A 19,761-nucleotide genomic window follows, 5' to 3' on the forward strand; every position below is an offset into this window, starting at 1 on the left:
ATAGACATTTTATGCTGCTATTGTGTAAGAAAGGAGCTGTTGAATGGAGGCCGGTCTTTGCGTCGTTCCTCAGTGATGCAACCCAACCCCCCGCACCCCCCGCCCCCCCGCTCTCTTCCTGAGCCGTCAGCTCCGATTAAGGATGAGCATCTGGCCGAGGCAATGGGTCTCCAGACAGGACGGAGACGTATAACGAAATAACCCCCCCCCCATGTCACCGCAGTCCGGAACATTCCCCCAGTTAGGCTGTGTGGAGGGCACTGGTTGTGCCCTTCGCCAGCCTCGTGTTTTACTCTCTGGGGGGCGCTGAAACGATAAGCTGACGTGAGGAAACATTAATCCGGACGAAAGAAAACTCGATATCCCCCGATGCTTTGCAGCGCTCACCTGTCTGCGGGAAGTGCTTTTGGCTCGGGTTCTGCTTATGAGTTAGCGCGGGGCTGCTTCCTATCGATTAACTTAAAATGATCATGTTTAAATGTAAATTTGTTGCTCAGTCAGACTATTAAGAGGGTTATCGATAATCACAGTGTGCGTCACAACGGGCCGCTGGCCTGGTCCGCTCCAAAAATAGCCGTACATAAAGCTAAAACAGAATGGTGTTCCGCCCTTAATTACATCAGACACTTGGTGTATTTTTATAGTAACATTTACATTCCCTGCACATCAATGGGAATGTTTTCTTAGCTGGTTAGCTGCGTTAGCGCCTTTGTAATTTCATTTGCCTGCATGAGGAGTCTTCAGTGGGCTCCTGGCCAGTTTCCTGTGGGGGCTTATTTCCGACGCCGTTGAGCAACGCTTCAGAAAAACGCTAGTTCAACATTATAAAGTGTGGGTTTAACTTGTTTGTTCCAGTTTTCTCATGAAAGGGCCAGATGGGATTTGTTTGCACTCTCTCTGGGGGGACGTTTTGTCGAGGCGCTCGGTCCAACTCGGAGCGGTGCGTGTGACGCTTCATCACTTTCTGTTTTGTCACACGGCGTTTTTTAAAGTGCACCGCTCTGTTGTTTTTCCTTTCATTAACTCCTCCTGTCATTTCGCCTGTTATTGTTGTTTTTGTTTAACTGATTAAAAGAAAAATCTAATCCTGAGTGGGGACTTCTCTGTCCTGGGGGGGGGCTCATGGACCCCCGTTTATCTCCCCCCTTCGAGTGCAGGCAGAGGAATTGAGTGCAGATAGGGGGGGGGGGTTGGGGTGGTTCATGTGTGAAGCTACCAGTACTGCCAGTCAGTCCAATGGTAGGGTCTGTGGGCCACAGGTATTACATACTACAGCCTGGGGCAGTCAGTGCATTTCACTTTTCCATCTTTAGAAACACCTGTGGTGTTTATGTCCTGAATAAGTCCTGCAAATGTCCTGCAAACAAGCAAATTATGTGTTTGCTAATTGAGTAAAAAAAATTCAAGCTAGTGTTCAGGATATGTCAGCAATATCAGTAACATATATCCTATTCTTTTCTACCTGTTGTAAGCTGTTTTTCTGAAAATGATCTTTTTGGGCTGTGTGAGATATTTGACATCCTTTTTAGGACTGAATAACCTCTACAGGGAAAGTAGCCATGTGTTTGTCACGCGCGTCCCTGTGTACTGCCAGTGTGCTGGTGGCTCTGCTGAAGATGGCCGAGCAGAGTGATGTTGCGTTGAGTTTATGGAGATTCAGCACAGCTCATCACGTCTGGTGAATTACCGCTGGGGCGTGTGTGTGTGCGTGTGTGTGTGTGTGTGTGTGTGTGTGCGTGCGTGCACGGCGGACTTTGGCCTCACGTCTCTTCCCCCCTCTTGTTTTCCGCAGCTCTTGTGAAACTCTGGGGTCGTTGGCGAGGCTGAATTCTTCCTGGATCTGAGCGGTAAATTCAGAAGACTGAAGCCCAGGCTCACCGTCTACCTTTCACGGAGGCCCAGCCGTGAGAGGACGGAGGAAGGCACCTGGCGAATCATGAGCGCCGACAAGGAGAAGGACAAGGAGCGCGAGCGCGAGCGGCGGGAGAAGGCCCGCGAGAGCGAGAGCTCGCGGCCCCGCCGCAGCTGCACCCTGGAGGGCGGAGCCAGGAACTACGCCGAGAGCGACCACAGCGAGGACGAGGACAACGACGCGGCCAGCGCCACCACCGAGGAGTCCTCCAAGAAGGGCAAGAAGAAGACGCCCAAGAAGAAGTCGCGCTACGAGCGCACCGAGAACGGGGAGATCACCTCCTTCGTCACCGAGGACGACGTCGTTTACAGGCCCGGCGGTGAGTCTGCCTTACGTGTGCACACACACACCAGTCCGCGCGCACACACACACACACACACACACACACACACACACACACACACACACACACACACACACACACACACACACACACGCACACACACACACACGCACACACACACGCACACGCACACACACACACACACACCTGTCCACACACACAAATGTCCACGTCAGCAGGGGCCAGTGTCTGTCTCCAGTCTTTCAAGGATAAGAACTCAAGCATGGATTGAGCCTTTATTTGACTTGTCACGGGTTTTGCATTGTTCTGTGTTCAGAATAAACGAGAGGCACAGAGATGCCTGTACTGATAATGTGTGTGTGTCTATAAGACCCCCGTCTCTGTTTGTGTTCAGTTTAAGATGGAAAACACCATTACTGCCTTAAAAAATGTACAAACGAATGTGAGGAATCTGGTTCCTGAGCCGGTCACTCTGTCTGTACGCGAGCTGCTGTTACTGGGGGCTGGACAGGGAGCCAGAAATGACTCAACCGTCTGCTTTCAATTACGAGATCCCCCTGGAAGGGGTTGCAGGAACACTCCGCGTCTTTTCCAGTTGGAACGGGGGGGGGCGGTGGGGGGGCTGCGGCTTGTGTTGGATTTCACCGGCCACAGAACAGCCCCGGTAACAAGCGCTGGGGGATGAGGCGTACTGCATGTGGCGTCCGGGGCGCTAAGCTGGATTGCGTGCTCAGCCGAATGAGGTTCTTATTTAGGAGGGGGCCCGTGGGCTCGGGGAGGCCAGCTGCACAGAAGCACGGGGGACGCTGGGACGGGACATCTGCTGGAGTTATGAAGGCTTTGGCCTGTCGCTGCTTTACTGCACCCGCAGATAGAGACCAGGAGGAAGCGTAACCTTTCCCACAGCAGTGAATGCTGGCCCTCTCCGGTGTTTATAAATCTGCCGCACACCAGATAGGTGTGGGTGGGGGGGGCAGGGGGGCGGGTCCCACAGTCCGGTCTGGTGTAGCTGAGCTTCTGTATCAGGGCCAGCCGCACCCTTCGTGTGTCTATCAGGAACCGAAAGGTCGCGCCAGCGTGTGCTCGCAACGTTTGGCCGCCAAAAAAACATTCTAAAAACCTTGCCGTTTGTGCCGCGGTCCTGCTGCACCGCATTCCTGCCCGAGGACACCTGCGCGGCGGTTTGGGAATGTGCTGAGGGGGGCGAACGCACCGCTGCCTTCGCTTAATCCTCCTGCCCGTGAAGGAGGCCGCTGAAAACGCTGGCGGGGAGGCGCGGTGCTTCACAGAGGCGTTGTTCACAGAGCCGCGCGCGCGATGCAGAGCGCTGCTGCTTCTCCTCCCGCTCCTTTTCCCAGCACTGCCAAAGTGCTGGCTGTGACTTTCCCCCCCCCCAGCTTTTAGAGGGTAATCGGATCCCTGGAGAGAAATCTCGTGGAATGTTTGGCACTCTTGATTTTTTTCTGGTGGAGAGACTGTGAGTGACATCACAGAGGGTTACTGTGACAACTGTGTCCGAGTGCCGAGGTTTGTCTAATGGGTTCTCGTAATTGCTGTCCGAGGTCCTCCGCATTCGTATTCAGATGAGCTAGCCGCTGCTCTGAGGAGCGTAGTGCCATTTGCTTCTGTCTCACATCCCCTATCGTCAGTGCGATAAGATTCATTATGACCCCAGCGCTTTCTCCTAACAGGCCAGATGATTATGAATTCAGCTCAGGCAATCTGAAATGCACTGTGAATTATGCAAATATTTTAGCACGATTGGGCATGTTGGGTGTTGAGAACTCTGAAATGTATATATATAATGGTGGTGCAGTGGGTAGCACTGTTTCTGCACTGCGTGAAGGTCCTCTACTGGGGCATTTCTGTGTGGAGGTTGCATGTTCTCCCAGTGCCCGCGTGGGTTTCCTCCCACAGTCCAAAGACATGCACGTTAGGCTAATTTGAGAGTCTCATAGCTTAGTTATGAGTGAATGCTGTGTGTGCCTGGTGATGGACTGGCGACTTGTCCAGGGTGCGTTCCTGAATCTCGCCCAATGCAAGCTGGGGTAGGCTCCAGCACCCCAACCCCCCGACCTTAACCTGGAATAAGCAGGTTAGATAATGGATGGAAATATATCCCGTATGTATATATGGGTAGCAGTACAACGTTTAGGGAACTGGGTTTGTGCCTGAAAGGTTGTGGGTTTGATTCCCAGCTCTGGGCGATGCCGTTGTACCCGTGAGCGAGGTACTGAACCCGAACTGCTTCAGTGAAAGAGCCGGCTGTAGAAATGGACTGCATGTAAAATGTAATCCGCGTTAATGCCTCTGGATTAGTGCGTACGGCTGAATGCCGGAATGTGAAGTCGTATAATCTTCCTCGCTTACTAACTTCATGCGCTGGTATTTTTAGCAAAAATTAGATCACTTAAGATTTAAGATGGGAGGTAGAATTTATGCCTGCATGATTAATGCCGCAGGAGTGCTCCCGGTTAATGAATATGTACGTTTCGAAAGAATCGTGAAGATGTCTTCATCCACCAACGACTAGCCTGACTGAATGGATATGAGCAGTACGCGGTGTGAGTGTGTACACTTGTGATGGTCCCGTGGGACGTAGCTTTGTCAGGAGAGGGAGAGACCGTAAAGCAGAGCTAGTAGCATATCTGCAGAGCCCAATAACGCCCAGCATGTGCCGAAGCTTTTGTTTATGCTGTAACCGTTTGTTTATGAGTGACACCAGTAAACACGGGAATTTTGTCAGATTTTCACATTTAGGTTGAAGGAATGATTCAGACACCACTGAACACTCAGCAACATGGTAATATTCACATCGTATGGCCAGAGGGGGGAGGGAAACGATGTAATAAAATTACATTATTGCGAAAAAACCTTTGGTGACTTATTTGTTGCCAGGAGCGTCTGTAAGTGTTTGCCTGCTCAGACGCAAGGTATTTTGCAAGTAATATGGCAATTTTAAAAGCGTTCCTCACACTTTTTCTCCAGTCTACCTCTGATTTGTGGGAGTTGCAGTTGTCACAATAAAATACTGAAAAGTTGCGCAATTATCCTTAATATGAATGTATGTCCTTTAGAATTCTTCTGTATGCCTACTAAAACCGTGGAAAATATAAATCATATTTAAGTGGGAGATCCAATGAATACACATTTTGAGTTTATTTCCCATTTGTTTACTTGCAGGTTTCCTTTAAAATCTAAGAACTGCCCCCCGAGAGGAACTGCATTGACTTTCGTAGCTACCGTCCTCATTTTTTAAGACCTTCAGAATGCTCTTTAATTTCTGCTAATGAGTCTCGGTCACAAAGAAACGCCACAGCCGATTACCCTGCGCTTAATCATTTTATTATAAAATCATTCAGCATGAGCTGCGTTGGCCTTGCATTTTATCAGATTAATATGCACATCATTTAATGGAAAAACGATGATTCATCAGAGCGTTGTTTTGCTGTTACCTCTTATTGCTTGGTGCACATTGTTTAAAAATGGTTAAACCTAGTTTTTCCTTGAAAACCTATTAACCGTTTCATTTAGGAATTTTCATTGATTACCTAAAATGGTGGTTCTGTCGTACACATTATATAGGAGTATTTTAGGCTGTTGGCCTGATTAGATTGACATACCTTCATTTTGGTTCATTTACAAGGTATTTGGCCAGTGAGCATACATGACGTCTTCCTGTAAATTTAACACAGAGTATTTGGAGAGGCAGAAATTAGTCGCTCTGTGGACTGCAGCGTTTCCCCAGGAAAATAGTTAGCGGAGGGGGGGGTGAGTGCCTCAGAGGGTAAGCAGTGGCAGTGTGAAGCAGCGAGCCGTCATGGTAAATGGTAAATGGACTGCATTTATATAGCGCTTTTATCCAAAGCGCTTTACAATTGATGCCTCTCATTCGCCAGAGCAGTTAGGGGTTAGGGGTTAGGTGTCTTGCTCAAGGACACTTCGACATGCCCAGGGTGGGGTTTGAACCGGCAACCCTCCGACTGCCAGACAATCGGTCTTACCTCCTGAGCTATGTCGCCCCAGTCATATTCACATGCTACAGCCTGCACCTGATCTGGAGAAAACAGGATGCCAACTCTTGCTGCACCTCTGCCATTAATACCTGGAGGAAACCCTGGGTTGTTGTTTGGTTTAGGCAATAGAAAAATCCAGAACATAAGGAACATTTTATTGTGGTTAGCAATGATTAGGTTAGCTGTTTGTTGTCACTGATGGGCAAACACTGATAATCTCTGTGGAATAAACCACAGTTTGTTTCCCTTTCTTGAGGAAATTATCAAATCTATTTTGACGTGTGTTGGAGCTTATACAAAAAATCAGTTCACTGGGTCTTTGCAGTTGGTTGTCTTTCTCAGAATCCAAGGTGAAATGTGAATTATTTGTGCCGTTTCAGAGAAGGCCTTGCCCCTAAATTCCGTTAATGGGCTTATTTCTTTTTTCATTCGAAACACTTGTCAGTTGCTGAAATGGCATTACTGAAGATGTTTTTTTTGCTGTAATATCCTTTCTAGCAGTCGCTAATGAAATGCACTTTGAAGCCGTCCAATGCCATCTGTCTCTGCCCCCCCCTCCCCCCCCCCACGCTGAAATGTTTGGGCATGTTGGGGGGATTGGAGCGCTTTCTGTTGCAGCCATTTGCAGAGCTTTAGCTCAATCAGATTTGATTTGGGTGGCTTAAATAGGCACAAGGCCTGGGTGTGGATTATGCTCCTGCTCAGTGTTAAATCCTTTTATTTTAGCCTAGTGGCACACAATATGTAAAATGGACCACCCCGAGAGAGTGTGTGTGAGTGTCTGTGTGTGTGTGTGTGTGTGTGTGTGTCTGTGTGTGTATCTCTGTGTGTGTGTGTGTGTGTGTGTGTGTGTGTGTGTGTGTGTGTGTGTGTGTGTGTGTGTGTGTGTGTGTGTGTGTGTGTGTGTATGTCTGTGTCTCTCTGTATGCATGCATGTTTTTGTGTTCGTATGTTTGTGTGTGTGTGTATGTATGTCTGTACGTCTGTCTCGCTCTGGATAAGAGTGTCTGCTAAATGCCTGTAATGTGTGTGTGTGTGTGTGTGTGTGTGAGAGGGGGATTGGATGAGATGGGCAGCTAGCTACAGTAGCTCTCCACTGCTTTTTTTCTCATTAGACTGCTCATGACAAATATAGACGCGGCTCTCTAAAGATTACTTCAGAGAATATTGATACCCTGCCCATAGATCCCCTTTCTAGCCGCTTAGCTGTTTATCCCTGAAAGATGCGGGCGGTTTTCAGGGGGAGCCGCTCGGTGTGCATTGATTTGTGGGCAACGAAAGAAACAAAATGAGGGCGGCGGACCCGTCAGTCTTCTGTCGCCTTCAAGGCGGCGTTCTCCAGCCCCGCCGCGTTTCAGCGGAAGGTCAAGTGGACCGCGGGATCGATCGGGTCTTCGGACGCCGCTGCTCCGCCCCTTGCCTCCACGCGGTCGCGTTTACGGATCTGGAGCGGGGATTATAACCGAACGCGTGGCTCCCGCGGGAACTTATGCGCCAGGCCGGAGGTCGCGGCGCAGGCGGCGACTCTGACGGGCCGGTGGCCGATGGGCTGTGTTTTTCAGAGAGAAGCCCGGCTCTCCAGCAGCGTGCGGCTGGGTAACAGCCAGAGAGCCAACGCTCTGCTCGCGCTGTTCTCAGACGGACAGCCGCTCGAGGGGCTGGTCTGGGTAATGAGCCGCCGCTCCCCTGGTGGAGCGTGTGAATAATGGACCCTCGTTTGGGCGCTAACTGCACCAGTCAGGGCTCCTTAATTGTTCTGTTTGAGAAAGACGAGCTGAAGAGAAGAAGAACCTCCAACTGCTACTCCAGGCAGCAGAAAAAGCTCCTTTCAGCCTGTCTCCTGGGACTCCTCCCTCCCCTGCTTTCTCTCTCCCTCTCTCCCCTCTGCCGCCTCTTCTTTTCTCTCTTCCTGCTAAGCCCTGTTCAGAGAAAATGACAATGGTTGTTTATTTCGAGGTACATTTGGAGTTTTTAACCAAGAATGCTGGACATCTTGGACGCCGGGCTGTGTAATTTTGACTCACCCCACCAAAAAATATCCTCCGGGCATCGCCCACAGAGTGGCCTCCCTGTTCCTCTCCCAGTGGTCTGTGGATGTCTGGATGGCTTTGGCCTAATTACACTGCCACCCTGTGCTCCTCTTAAGAGCCCTGGAAGAGGAACATGGCCGCCTCTCTGCTTCGGTTTGAGCCTTCCAGGCCAGTTTTTCCAGTTGCTTCCAATAACTGCCGCAGCTCTGTCAACCACAGTCTCAGGATAAACAAACTAAAAACGAATGAACTGCCAGGCTCATAACTCCAGTACTATGACCGTGACCGGTGTTCACACTGATGTGAGATGAGTTCCACACCTCAGTGGATGGAAGCAGTTTGCTAATACACCAATGGCGGTTGCTTCTCCTGACGAGTAGTGATTTTCTGTACAGAAAGGTGGTGCCCCCAGCTGAATTTGGCTGGTCACGCTGGTACTCTTCTCTGATGGCACACCACCAGTGAACTCTCCTCCTGCTCCTGTAATGAGAAACACCTCAAAGAGACCAGCATATCTAAATGTGTTTGTACTCACGGGACCAGTCCAGTCCCTGTTTTAGTAGGTTTTTACATTTTAAAATTTTTTTTACCACAGTGAGGACTCTAGTGTAGGGAGAGAGGAAAACAAGCTCACAAGTGTTTGTGTGGAAAACCTGGGGGCGGGGGGAGGCGGGCGGCGTGGCGCAACATCAAACCTGTACTGAAAACATACAGCGTGAGGCGTGTGGACTCCACTGCACACGTGCACAGCCATGGCTGCTGTCTGTCAGCTGAGCCCAGGCCTCATCTCTTAGGACCTGCCTCTAAAGCACCATTCACTCCTCAGGAGACAGGTTCCGTCCTCCTTACAGGGACTGGAATGAGCAGGGCTGCTGCCAAAAGTCAGAGAAGGAGCGCTCACGGGCAAAGATGACGGCCAAAAAGCTGCCGTTTGTTAAGAGGAGGAAATATCACTGCATCAGTAAGGGGGGTTTAGTTTGCCAGTCAGTGAAAAGGTACAAGTGACTGACTACACAAAACATGCAGGTTTCAGAAGTGTACGTGATGCCGCTTGCACATCTACAGATTGTGATGCAGTTTAAAAAATATATTTTTTACAAGGTGAAGAGAGGTGGTTTGTTGTCACGTTGTGACAAAATGTCAGTTTCCTGTCATTTCTGCTGTCAGAAGTGCTACACAGTGCTGCAGGTTCAGCAGAGCTCTTTAGCTAAGCAGCTGAATGAGTGAAAAACAATCACTGCGCTTAAATAGAATGCGAAAGGAACGCATGCTAGACGCACGCACATTCTCTGACTGTAGAAAGAGTGAGTAAGAGAATGAGCAGTATCATTAGGGAGACCCAATGTCTGGTATTATCCTTTACGATGACGGTGATCACCCTGTTCTATTTAAAAGGGGTTTTTACGGGTGTAATTTTCTTTATACCAGTTTCACGTTTGGTGAAGTGTGTTCTTTTCAGCAGAGGGGAGCCTTTCGTACTCGTCGTTGAAATATTTTGCTTTGTAGTGCGTGAGCTCAGAAATTCATGACAATACGCTTCCACCATTAGCCAGGAGGCATTTGATTAACAATATCGTCGGTACTGTTGACTGAAAGTATGAAAATGTTCTCCGCTCGTTTGCTCCAGGTCAAACGGTCAGAACACCAAGTGTGTCCTGCTTATGTTGCATTTCTTCCAAAAGCAAATAGTGCATATAGGCCTCCAGGGTTCGGATCAAAGTGTGTTCGCATTGATAAATTGGACACTCACAGTGGCAGTGTGTGTACGCACGCTGAACTATCGACTTGGCTCAAGCGATCGTTTGAAAAATGAAGCCTATGGGATTAAGCTCATTGGCCTTTTTGTGTAGGTGGCAGACCACCAGTGCAGCAGCACAGTTTTGTTACTTACACATACTTAGTTTTTTCAGTTTTTTTTTTTTAAGCACTTAAGGGAAGAACAAATGAATTACAACCTGGCCAATGTCAGTTTTGAAACATTGCTAACAATAGACATGCTCGGAAGTGGTTGTTAGCCACTGCATGGAGTCGTCAAGTTTCACTAGACCTGTTATTGAGAACGAGGGTGAGTTTAGCTGCCGCTATGACCTCAAAAGAACTGCAAACAATGGGCCAGTGTTAGTTGTTGATAAAGTTGCCGTGGAAACCAGCCTTCCTTTGTTGAATCGGATCTAACTCCAACTCCAACGGTTCCTTTCCTTGCCCCCCTTTGCCGCATAATGAATTTTACATTTGGGGAGACAACTGCAGAATAAGCAATAAGCTTAGATACAAATACGCCTCAAATGCTTTTTAATGATGTCGGAGGTGCTCGGGGTATTGTTGTGGGTGGTCATGTTTATTGAAGCATACATCCCCCCCACCTAAGAGCTAAATTAGGAGCTGGCATCGCACGCCACTCCCACGGTGTTGCTGGACCTGTGTCTGCATTGAGTAATTTGGTCAGCGGCTGTTGACTGAACCTGCCCTTCGTTTCCCTCGTGAGGAAGACTGGAGCGCAGAGCAGCTTACACCTTGAAGTGATTGACAGTTCGCCCGGGCGCCGCCCACACCGTCTGGCCTCTTGGTGTGGCCCCATCTGAAGGTGCAACCTGTGGCTTTGCGTGCTCCTTTGAATAACGCGTTGTTTGGGTTCAGCGAGTTTTCACCGGTGCTTACTCTGCATTAGATGAAGCAGAAACACGAGTAATGATGTGGATTCCCCTGTGTGCGCTTCAGACGCTCTGATTCACCCGGCTGTAGAGATGCCATGCTCATTAAAATAGATGTGTGAAAAGCAAGCCAGATACCTCGCTTTCACTTTAGGATCAGGTTGTCTGACCTCATAGCCGTTCTGCATTTGTCATCTCCTGGATGGAATTATCTCTGCCAGAACATTCCGTCCCACAAATCACTTTCATGTTCATTTTATGTGTGTGATGTAACATGTTTGGGGCAACACTCAAGGAAACTCGTTTCTGGACACAAAAGATAAGGATCGGTTATTGGGCCTGGGAGGACTGTATTGAACATGGAGGTGGTCGAGGACGGCAACCAATCGATGCTTTTTGTTGTTTGAATGCAGGATGAGTTCAACTGAGTTCTGGCTGTTTAATTGGAAATGCTGACCGTTGAAAAGGATATGAAGACGTGCATGCACACACACACGCGCACACACACCTAAAACAGCCGTTCTTTCATCTGACCTGCCGACACCAAGTACACGGGAACACACAGCAGCGCACACACATACTCCTACTCTCTCTCACGCACATGCAGTGGTTCCTTTGGGGACTGTACCAAAGACTGGGGCCTTTATTTCAACCCCTTTCTCTCTCTTTCTCTGTGAAAACGCTGTGGCAGATTGAGTCTTTCCCCTCCCCGTCTGGAGGAATATCAAAAGATGAAATCATCATTGTTCTGCTGTCCTTGGAGCTGGAACACAGCCTGAGAATCTTCCAACATCAGATGTACATATTCTCCCTCCTAGTGTAGCATCGGTCCCTGTAGGGGGGGGTGGCGGGGGGGGGGAGTGTGCACATGTTTGAAAATGGTGCATCTGAGAGCCTTACATATTTTAGCGGCTGTGACTTTCTAAGGTTTTCTTTGGACGTGATGAGAATGTGTGTGGTGACACCCCCGGAGTGGGGGGGGGGGGAGCTCAGAAGTATCTGGAAGTGGGAAGCGCTGGAGGCCAGAGTGCAAAGCCAGGCTCAGTTCACTCTGAACGGCTCCGTCTCTGTCGGCAGGCTCTCAGAACAAAACTGCTCTTTTCTGCTCCCCACGCTGGAGATCTGGAAGCAATTGCTGAGATGATGCACAAGGTGACATTTCTCCTCAGGGGACGGAGTCAGTGCAGTGTGTGTGAGTGTGTGTGTGTGTTAGTGTGAGTGAGAGTGTGTGCGCTTGTGTGTGTGTGTGTGTGTGTGTGTGTGTGTGTGTGGACTAGGGCTGTCCCAGAGGACCGGGGACTGTAGAGCCCTCATAATCTGTGATTTCTCCGTGCTTGTTTGTTAGCTGCAAACACTGCGATGGCAGATGGCAGAGGGCGGTTAGATGTTGGCACTTTTCTGGAGAGTGGCTGTTATGGTAATACAGGAGAACCTCGAAGATAGGAGCCTCAGTTATGACTGTTAAACCGAATGGGTTTGAAATCACATTCACGCCCTTACCCAGCTCCTCATCTCTGAAGCAGACGTGCAGGCATTAGCCTAAAAGGGTCAAACTTCTGATTGCTGAAAACTCTGAATGCTGTCAGAATTAGACTGTGGCATGTGTTAGGCAATACAATGTGAGGAAAGTCAAGTGTTTGTCGTAAAGAAGAACAGGGATAAAATCAAAACTTTTCGTGTGAACGGCGAAAAGAATGTGTTGCTGAAAGAGAGATGTCATTCCCTAAGGCAACATGGAAAATCATTTCTGAATTTTCAAATGAGTCTTCATTAGCACTGGTTTAATTATCAGTCATCTTTAACTAATGTTACAACTAAGGTTAAGTACGGTTATTGCTAAAACCCGAGAGTAGCCTACTTTATAGATGAATGGCTACCATGACGTAAGTACAGGATTCCAGTCAGTAAAATTAGTCCGTTATCGCATTGCCTACAAATTTTCACACATCATACAAAAGTTAATTCCACTGTTTTCCAAATCCGTGAGGAAAGAATGTTCGATGTCAAGGTCACAGAGGACATATTTACGTCACGGAGGCTCCCAGTTCACACACATCTGCGTTTGTGGATCTCTCGCTAGTGTCCATGTAGACCCCAGTGTACGACTTTCGCAAGTTATTTCCAAACTGTGTGGCCATATCAATTGTCTCAGTAAATATTTATGAGCTCTGCCTGCCGGTAGTTTTTCTACATTATTAATCTGATATCTTCTGAGTATTCTCTCGTCGGCTGCCTCTCCTTTCTTAGACGATGTGTGCGGTGGACGTCCGCCCACCTCGAGCGCAGCGCTCCCAGCCTCGCAGGTCGTCGTGATTCATAGTGAATCTCGCGGCCTCTTATCTGCAGCCATCGGGGCGCGTGTTGTCTTCTGCGCAGGTGTTTGCGCTTCTCGGCTCGTTATGGTTGCGCACTCCAAACAGCCTGGGGCTCAACATCAGCAGCCGCACATTTTTCTGGCCCACACAAAAATCACTGCTGTGATGTTGACTCAGATGGCTCACCGATGGAGCATCTGGTGTAGGTGAGGGGGCGGGGGGGAGGGGGGAGGGGGGAGGGGGGAGATAGTCTGTTTGTTTTAACTTCTAATTGGCTCAAACTACCCAAACACGTCTGCCTATTTTTACAAAGGAGCCGTGGGGCTTTCTAAGCTGGGTTGAGAAAAAGATAAACGGGTTGCACAAAACGCTAAAGTGCGATGCTCCGATTGCCGTCTCTTTCGGGGTGAGAATAACCAGGGGCGCGGGGGGGGGGGGGGTGCAGTGTACGGCCCAGCGCCACAGATTTTGTGTCCACCTGCCACAAAACCCGAAATGTCCCGCCTGCCCTCCTCACTCGCGTAGCGGAGCGCCGACTGGGGTGCTCTACCGGTGTCCCCCCTCTGCTCAATCGCTGCCTCCGTTGGTGCTCGTTAATTAGGGGAGACCTGCGGAGTGAGAACCCCTCGCTTCAGCCACCCCTCTGCCCACTGTTACCTGGGTTACCTGGGTTTGACCCCAAAAAAACATGGGAGCGTTTGTTTACCTTCAGTGGTTTAAATGCGTCACCTGCCGACTTTGGGTCTCCTCTTTCCCCTTCGTTTGCTCCTTTCAGGTTCCCTGTTTTATTGCCATGAAAAATTTGGAAGCACTGGTGTTTTGACTGAATGTCATCAAACCTGTCTTCAGGTCTAGTTATTTTTGGACCTCCCTGTTTTACCACATACATCTATTTTTAAGCTCCCTTCTCTCTGTGTATTCTGTCTCTTTTTACAAATTAAACCCAGCTACTTGTTTGCTCAGTGTTTATGCTGTCTGAAGTTTCCATCTGTGTCCTAAGCAGAAACTTGTTGGCTGCGGTGATGGTGAAGGATTTTTTTTTTCTTCTTCTTGAATTAGCGAAGGTGTGTTTTGATTGGCCCTGCCTCATTTGACTCCGAGATCAGCTCTGTGAGCAGTTAGCGATAACAGAGGAGGACTTCACAGCTGGAGTTTACCTCACCCCGCTCTTGTTATGTGTACTCATGTGGGCAGGCGAGGAGTGACGGCGCATTAAGCAGCGATGGCCGCAGAGCGATAGGGTTTCAGGGGGAGAAAATCCCGCTCTCTTCCCACCAGCTGGTGGGGAAGCTCATCGAGGCTGCGCCGCCTCTAAGTGCAGGCTCGGCCAGGGACGTGCTGAAGGACTCTGCGTTCTTGCAAATCCACCTTCTGGTCTAGTGCGAGGGAGCTGAAGTACCCTGGGAGACTGCGGGGAAAGCCTGCAAAACATCCCAAATCCCCCCCCCCCCCCGTCCCCTCCAGCTCTGCACCCCCTCCCATCCCGGGTGAAACATGGACTCCCTGTTATGGAACACCGGGTTCTCAAAATGGCTGTGGTGTCCAAAACACTAGAGGGGAAGGAGAATCATACCAGGGTGACAGTCGTTGCATCTGCCTTCTTCAGTCTTTAATTTAATTGATTCTTAAATTTCACAGAATGTTCCCCGAAGTGTGTTTATAGATGGCATGGATTTGCATATCTTTCAGATTTTAAGAAACGCTTGATAATCCTTGCTGTGGGACAATGTTGAAACTCGAGGGGGAAAAAAAAGAGCAAGGGCTCTTTTCAGGAAAGCCCTGTGCAGTATGATTTTGCTTCTGGTTTTGCCCCAATATGATGGCCATTACATGTTCGTTGGTAATCAAATTATTTTGCTCCTACAATCTCCTGAAGTCAGGCATCAGCTGAACTGCTTAGATGTTGTATTACCAGGCCATTACATGTAGAATACTGATTGTTATTACTCGCACATCCTCAAGCTGCCGTTAAATTTCTGTCAAGTCTGTTTTTTTTTTCTGCGAGAATCTGTCAGGTTTCTCAAGCAGAGTTTAAGAGGTTAGCCAGCAGTCGATCAAAAATGACCCTTCGACCACACAGTGTTCCAACAGCTTTTTGTTGGTAAGCCGTTTCCTTTGCGACTGCAACACCAAAGACACAAGATGACAGATAACTGTGAAAGTAGAGAGACGGAGAGCGGCTTGAGCACCAAAAAAAAAAAAGACATTTTAATTTGTAGGCACCACATGATATTGTATTCACTTCCTGGAGTGGTCACATAGGGTTCTCTCATTTCAAAACACATGTGGTTTGTCTACCCTGCTTCTAACTATGCTATGGAGATGGAGATGGTGCTTAGTCTGGCCTGGTACACTCTTAGCACATGTGCAATGTTGTTTCCTGCTGATAAAAGTGGCCCTGTATTGGTATTGGATTTATTTTTCTAATATACGTTATGTGGCTCAGTCTATATACAAAGACGTTTTTTTTTTTCTTTGACAGAGGAGCCAGACCTCTCTAAATGAATGTACTGGCAGGGTTATGGGACACTAAGCCCCAATTCCCTGTGGTAAATCCCCTCTGAAGTTGAATTGACTGTCTGAAACATGTCATCTCATTTCATTCAGCTTTGTCTCCTTTGTCTCTCCACCCTTCCTGACAAATGCTGTGCCCTCATAGGTCACTCCGCGCAGTGATGGATGTTTTCACTTATTTTATCTTTTAAATGACTTCCAGCACCCAGGTCGTGAGGAGACACGGCTCTGTAGCCTGGAGTCGGTCAGAAAGCCGACCGAATGACGGCGATTAAAAGAGAAAAGGGGAAAAGGAAAATAAATTCTTCTTTCAAAATCCTCGCAGATAACAAGACCACCGTGTATCTGTCTGGGGAAACTATTCATTCGAAACCGATTTACGTTTCGTTGCGGCTGTACATGTGGCGCGCGCTGTGCTAAATCTATTTAAATCTCCATTGTGTTCCTGCCGCTTCGAACCGATAAACGGAACAACGCCGACATCTGCAACAAAAACTAAATAAAATAAATACGTATGGATGTTTAAAAAACATGTTGAATGAAATATCCGCCTTTTGTTAGTAACAGCTTTCGATGCCACCGCTGTGATGAATGGATTTCCTGACTGAAATGTAAGCTGTTTGGGAGCTGCTTTGAGATGAGATCTGCGCCAGTAACATTAACCTGTATCTAGGACCGTACGGCCGTCAGAAGTATAAACATTATTGCTTTTCACGTTGCCAGTTCGAATTGGGCTCTTTCAGGCGGTAGTCTTTTTTCTTTTTTAAAATAATGAATCTTAGGTTCAAGTAGTTATGACATTGGATCATATCTCCCCAGTTCAGCGAAGGCTACCGCAATTATGTAGAGCAGGGTCAGACATTTTTTTTACGTGACCATACCACTGATGAATGGATACGCTTAATGTAACGAAGTTCTCAACAGCAGCAGATTGGCCGCATTTCAATCAAGTGTACCTGTCGGTCACACAGAAGCCGTCAGGAAATCGGATGAATGACAGGGCGATCTGCCGACATGGCCTCTGCGATTGAATAGGTCGATCGCGATCGACGTATTGGACACCCCTGGCATAGAGACTACCACTAGCTGAACAACACAGTAATTTGTAATTTTATTGAATCTGAAAACAATATATTTATCATATATATGGTTATTTATATTCTGTCATCTTGTTGGTTTGGGTTTCAGAGCAAACATTTTTTTAAATCTTAATTTGAAAAGTTGGGATAATTTGTTTTGTTGGGGGAATTTGAGTGGCTGAATAGGACTTGGGAAGATTATCATGTGCCTTGATGGAGGTTTTAATTGGACCTGCTGAGAGAAAAGTAATTGAGAAACTTAGGAGTTATTTAAAATTCATTGATGAGGGCTATGCAGTTACAATAAAATGTCTTGTGCTAAAGTGTTCATCATAAGTAATAACCTGCAAAACCACCTGGCAGTAGTTTGTAATAGCAAAAATATCAAGAAAAAATATATTTTAACAGTGCTGCTCAGTGTATTTAAATATCACCTTTTTAGGCAGGTCTTATAGCATGGCTCACCCTAGCTTGGGTCAGAGCAGTGGTCTCCAACCCTGGTCCTGGAGAGCTACAGGGTCTGCTGGTTTTTGTTTTCACCTTAAAATCAGCACCCAGTTGAGACCCAAGACACCAGGTGAGTTGAGTTAACTGTGTAATCAGCTGCTCTAATTGATTCATGAAGTGCAAAGTCACTATGAAAACCAGCAGACCCTGTAGCTCTCCAGGACCAGGGTTGGAGACCACTGGGTCAGAGGCTTTATCTATCACCTGTGTCAGTACTGATAGTAGAGTATAAAGGTCACTCAGTCAAGATCTTCCTTCCAGTCAGAATATATTAAATATATGTGTGTGGCGTGTCTGTATATGCATGTGTTACGCTCTGGATGACAGGCCCATCGTCTCGGTGTTGTGTACACACACACACACACACACGCAGGTAGATGTGCTGTATGTATGCTTATTGGAGGGAACTTGCATACATATCCACATCTGAAGCTCTTCCCTGGATTCAGAGGATGTGTCTTTTCACACGGAGGGATAATGGAACAGCGGTCCAGCGGCAGCCTGAAGCCTAACACACAAAGCACAGAGACTCGGCGTTTAGCCACGCCTGCTTGCGAAACGACGCACCTCGCTTGTACAGAGCACTGCCATTTATGTGGTTTTACACCTGTATAGCAATATGTGAGCCAAGTCTTGGTTTTTTGTGTGTTTTTTTAACCGTGTGCATTTAACACGTATTGTAAAATGTCGTTATAAATGCTCTATTTTCTGTCATCATCACATTTCCCGTGCGCTCCCAGTAGCAAATGAAAGTTTTATCCCTTTGTTCAAAAAGTGCTGAGTCATTTCCAGTCTGAAGTGTAATGCCTACTTTCGAAACAAACAAAGCCCTTGTGTGACAAGTGGGACTTGTGGCCTGGCCAGTGCGAGAGAATGCATTGAATGTGCGGCTAAAAGAGATTTCATTTTCTTTTGTATTCGGGTCTCCATCTGTACTGTTGCAGGAATCCGCAAAGGTTCCTTGCCCAATTCTGTTGTCAGTTTTATTCGTTTTTACCATCAAATATTTATTTGCGTGGACTTTAGCTCAGATTTGTTATCGGGAGTGTGGAATATGTTTACATCGTATGTAGGAAACGTGAGGCGGTGTTCTGAGAACAGCCGCTCTATTGAATAGGTTATTTTAAACTATTTTATTATTATAAATGGCCCTTTATACCTCCCCCTGGCCTCGTTTCCCGGTCGGTGCAGTTAGTGTTACTCTGCGGGTTATTCACTGTGCGGCTTATTCTCAAAGATCTTTTTGTAATGTACAGAGTCATTAAATCAGGACTTTTTGAAAAGCAAATTGTAATTATAATTTGATGGAAACGCAGCAGAATGGCTCTTGTCCACTTAAGAACTCCAGAGTGTGGCTGATGATGTCTGCTGGGAACAATAGCAATACAGTTGCATGCACACGCGCACACACACACACACACACAGATCTGCGTAAAGAAGCTTCTTAATTTAAATGTGCAGTATCTGCAACTGCTGATGTGCAAAAAGGTTTAATGTGAAGAAGCACAGGAGCATATCCACACCTGAACATAGCCCTGTAATTAAAAAGGGAGCCTTCATTTGACAGGCTAAGAAATGTGATTCCCAGCCATAGAGCTGCATGGAGATGATTACAGCTTCAGAGCTTTTATTAAACCCCACAGGAAAGTCGTCCTTTTGTTTCATGTTGCTGGGGGTGGAGTTGTCTTTGATCTCCAGGAAAGAGTGTGTGTGTGTGTGCCTGCGTACGTGCATGTGTGCACGCGTGTTTGTGAGCCTGCGTGCATATGTGCGTGTGCGTGCGTGCACGCGTATGCGTGTTCGTGCGCGTACATGCATGCATATGCGTGTGCATGCGCACACGTGTGTGCACGTGTTTGCGAGCGTGCGTTTATATGTGTGTGCGTGCACGCGTGTTTGTCCGGGTGCGTGCGTGCATATGTGCGTGCGCACGCGTGTTTGTGTGCATGCACGCCTGCACCCATGCCCATACTCCTGTCTGTAGCCTAGCCCTAGCCAGCACAGAAGTGCCCGTCTGCTTTTGTCCTCTGCAGCGTCTTTGTTAAGGAGATGTGTGTGTGACCTGGCTGTACCAGCAGTCACATTCAATTTAACCGCACAGCCGAAGTGACCCACACACGCTCGGCTGCGTCTGTGCTTGGGTCCAAGCACTACGCTGAGTGGTTATGTCAATTAGCAATAAAAATGTGGTGGTAGGCGGGGGGGGAGGAAAAGCTCATTTATACCAATTGGCAGTCTGATTTGTAACAAGGTCCATATGGGGGTGGTTATGTTCAGACTGCTTTTTCTTTAGTGCTGTTGTTGGACGGGGCATTCCACTCAGAACTCCCAAATATGTGCCCGTTAGTGGAGACGGGACTCTGCTGCCCCTGCTGGACCTGGTGAACCGGGCGATCTGGTGAGCCTTGGCCTACAAGCACAGTAGCTCTGGGT

General features: G+C 47.9%; 1 protein-coding gene across 1 annotated transcript in view; it reads left to right on the forward strand.

Annotated features, from left to right (window-relative positions):
• The window catches only part of rerea (arginine-glutamic acid dipeptide (RE) repeats a), a 136,691-nt gene that overhangs the window by 24,999 nt on the left and 91,931 nt on the right, over window positions 1–19,761 (forward strand). Inside the window, 1 exon segment of the mRNA XM_064305032.1 lies at window positions 1,793–2,231. Coding sequence (XP_064161102.1) covers window positions 1,937–2,231 — 295 coding nt within the window. The 5' untranslated portion in view covers window positions 1,793–1,936.

The sequence above is a fragment of the Anguilla rostrata genome, chromosome 13 (assembly GCF_018555375.3).
Source record: "Anguilla rostrata isolate EN2019 chromosome 13, ASM1855537v3, whole genome shotgun sequence".
In the NCBI taxonomy this organism is placed as follows: Eukaryota; Metazoa; Chordata; class Actinopteri; order Anguilliformes; family Anguillidae; genus Anguilla; species Anguilla rostrata.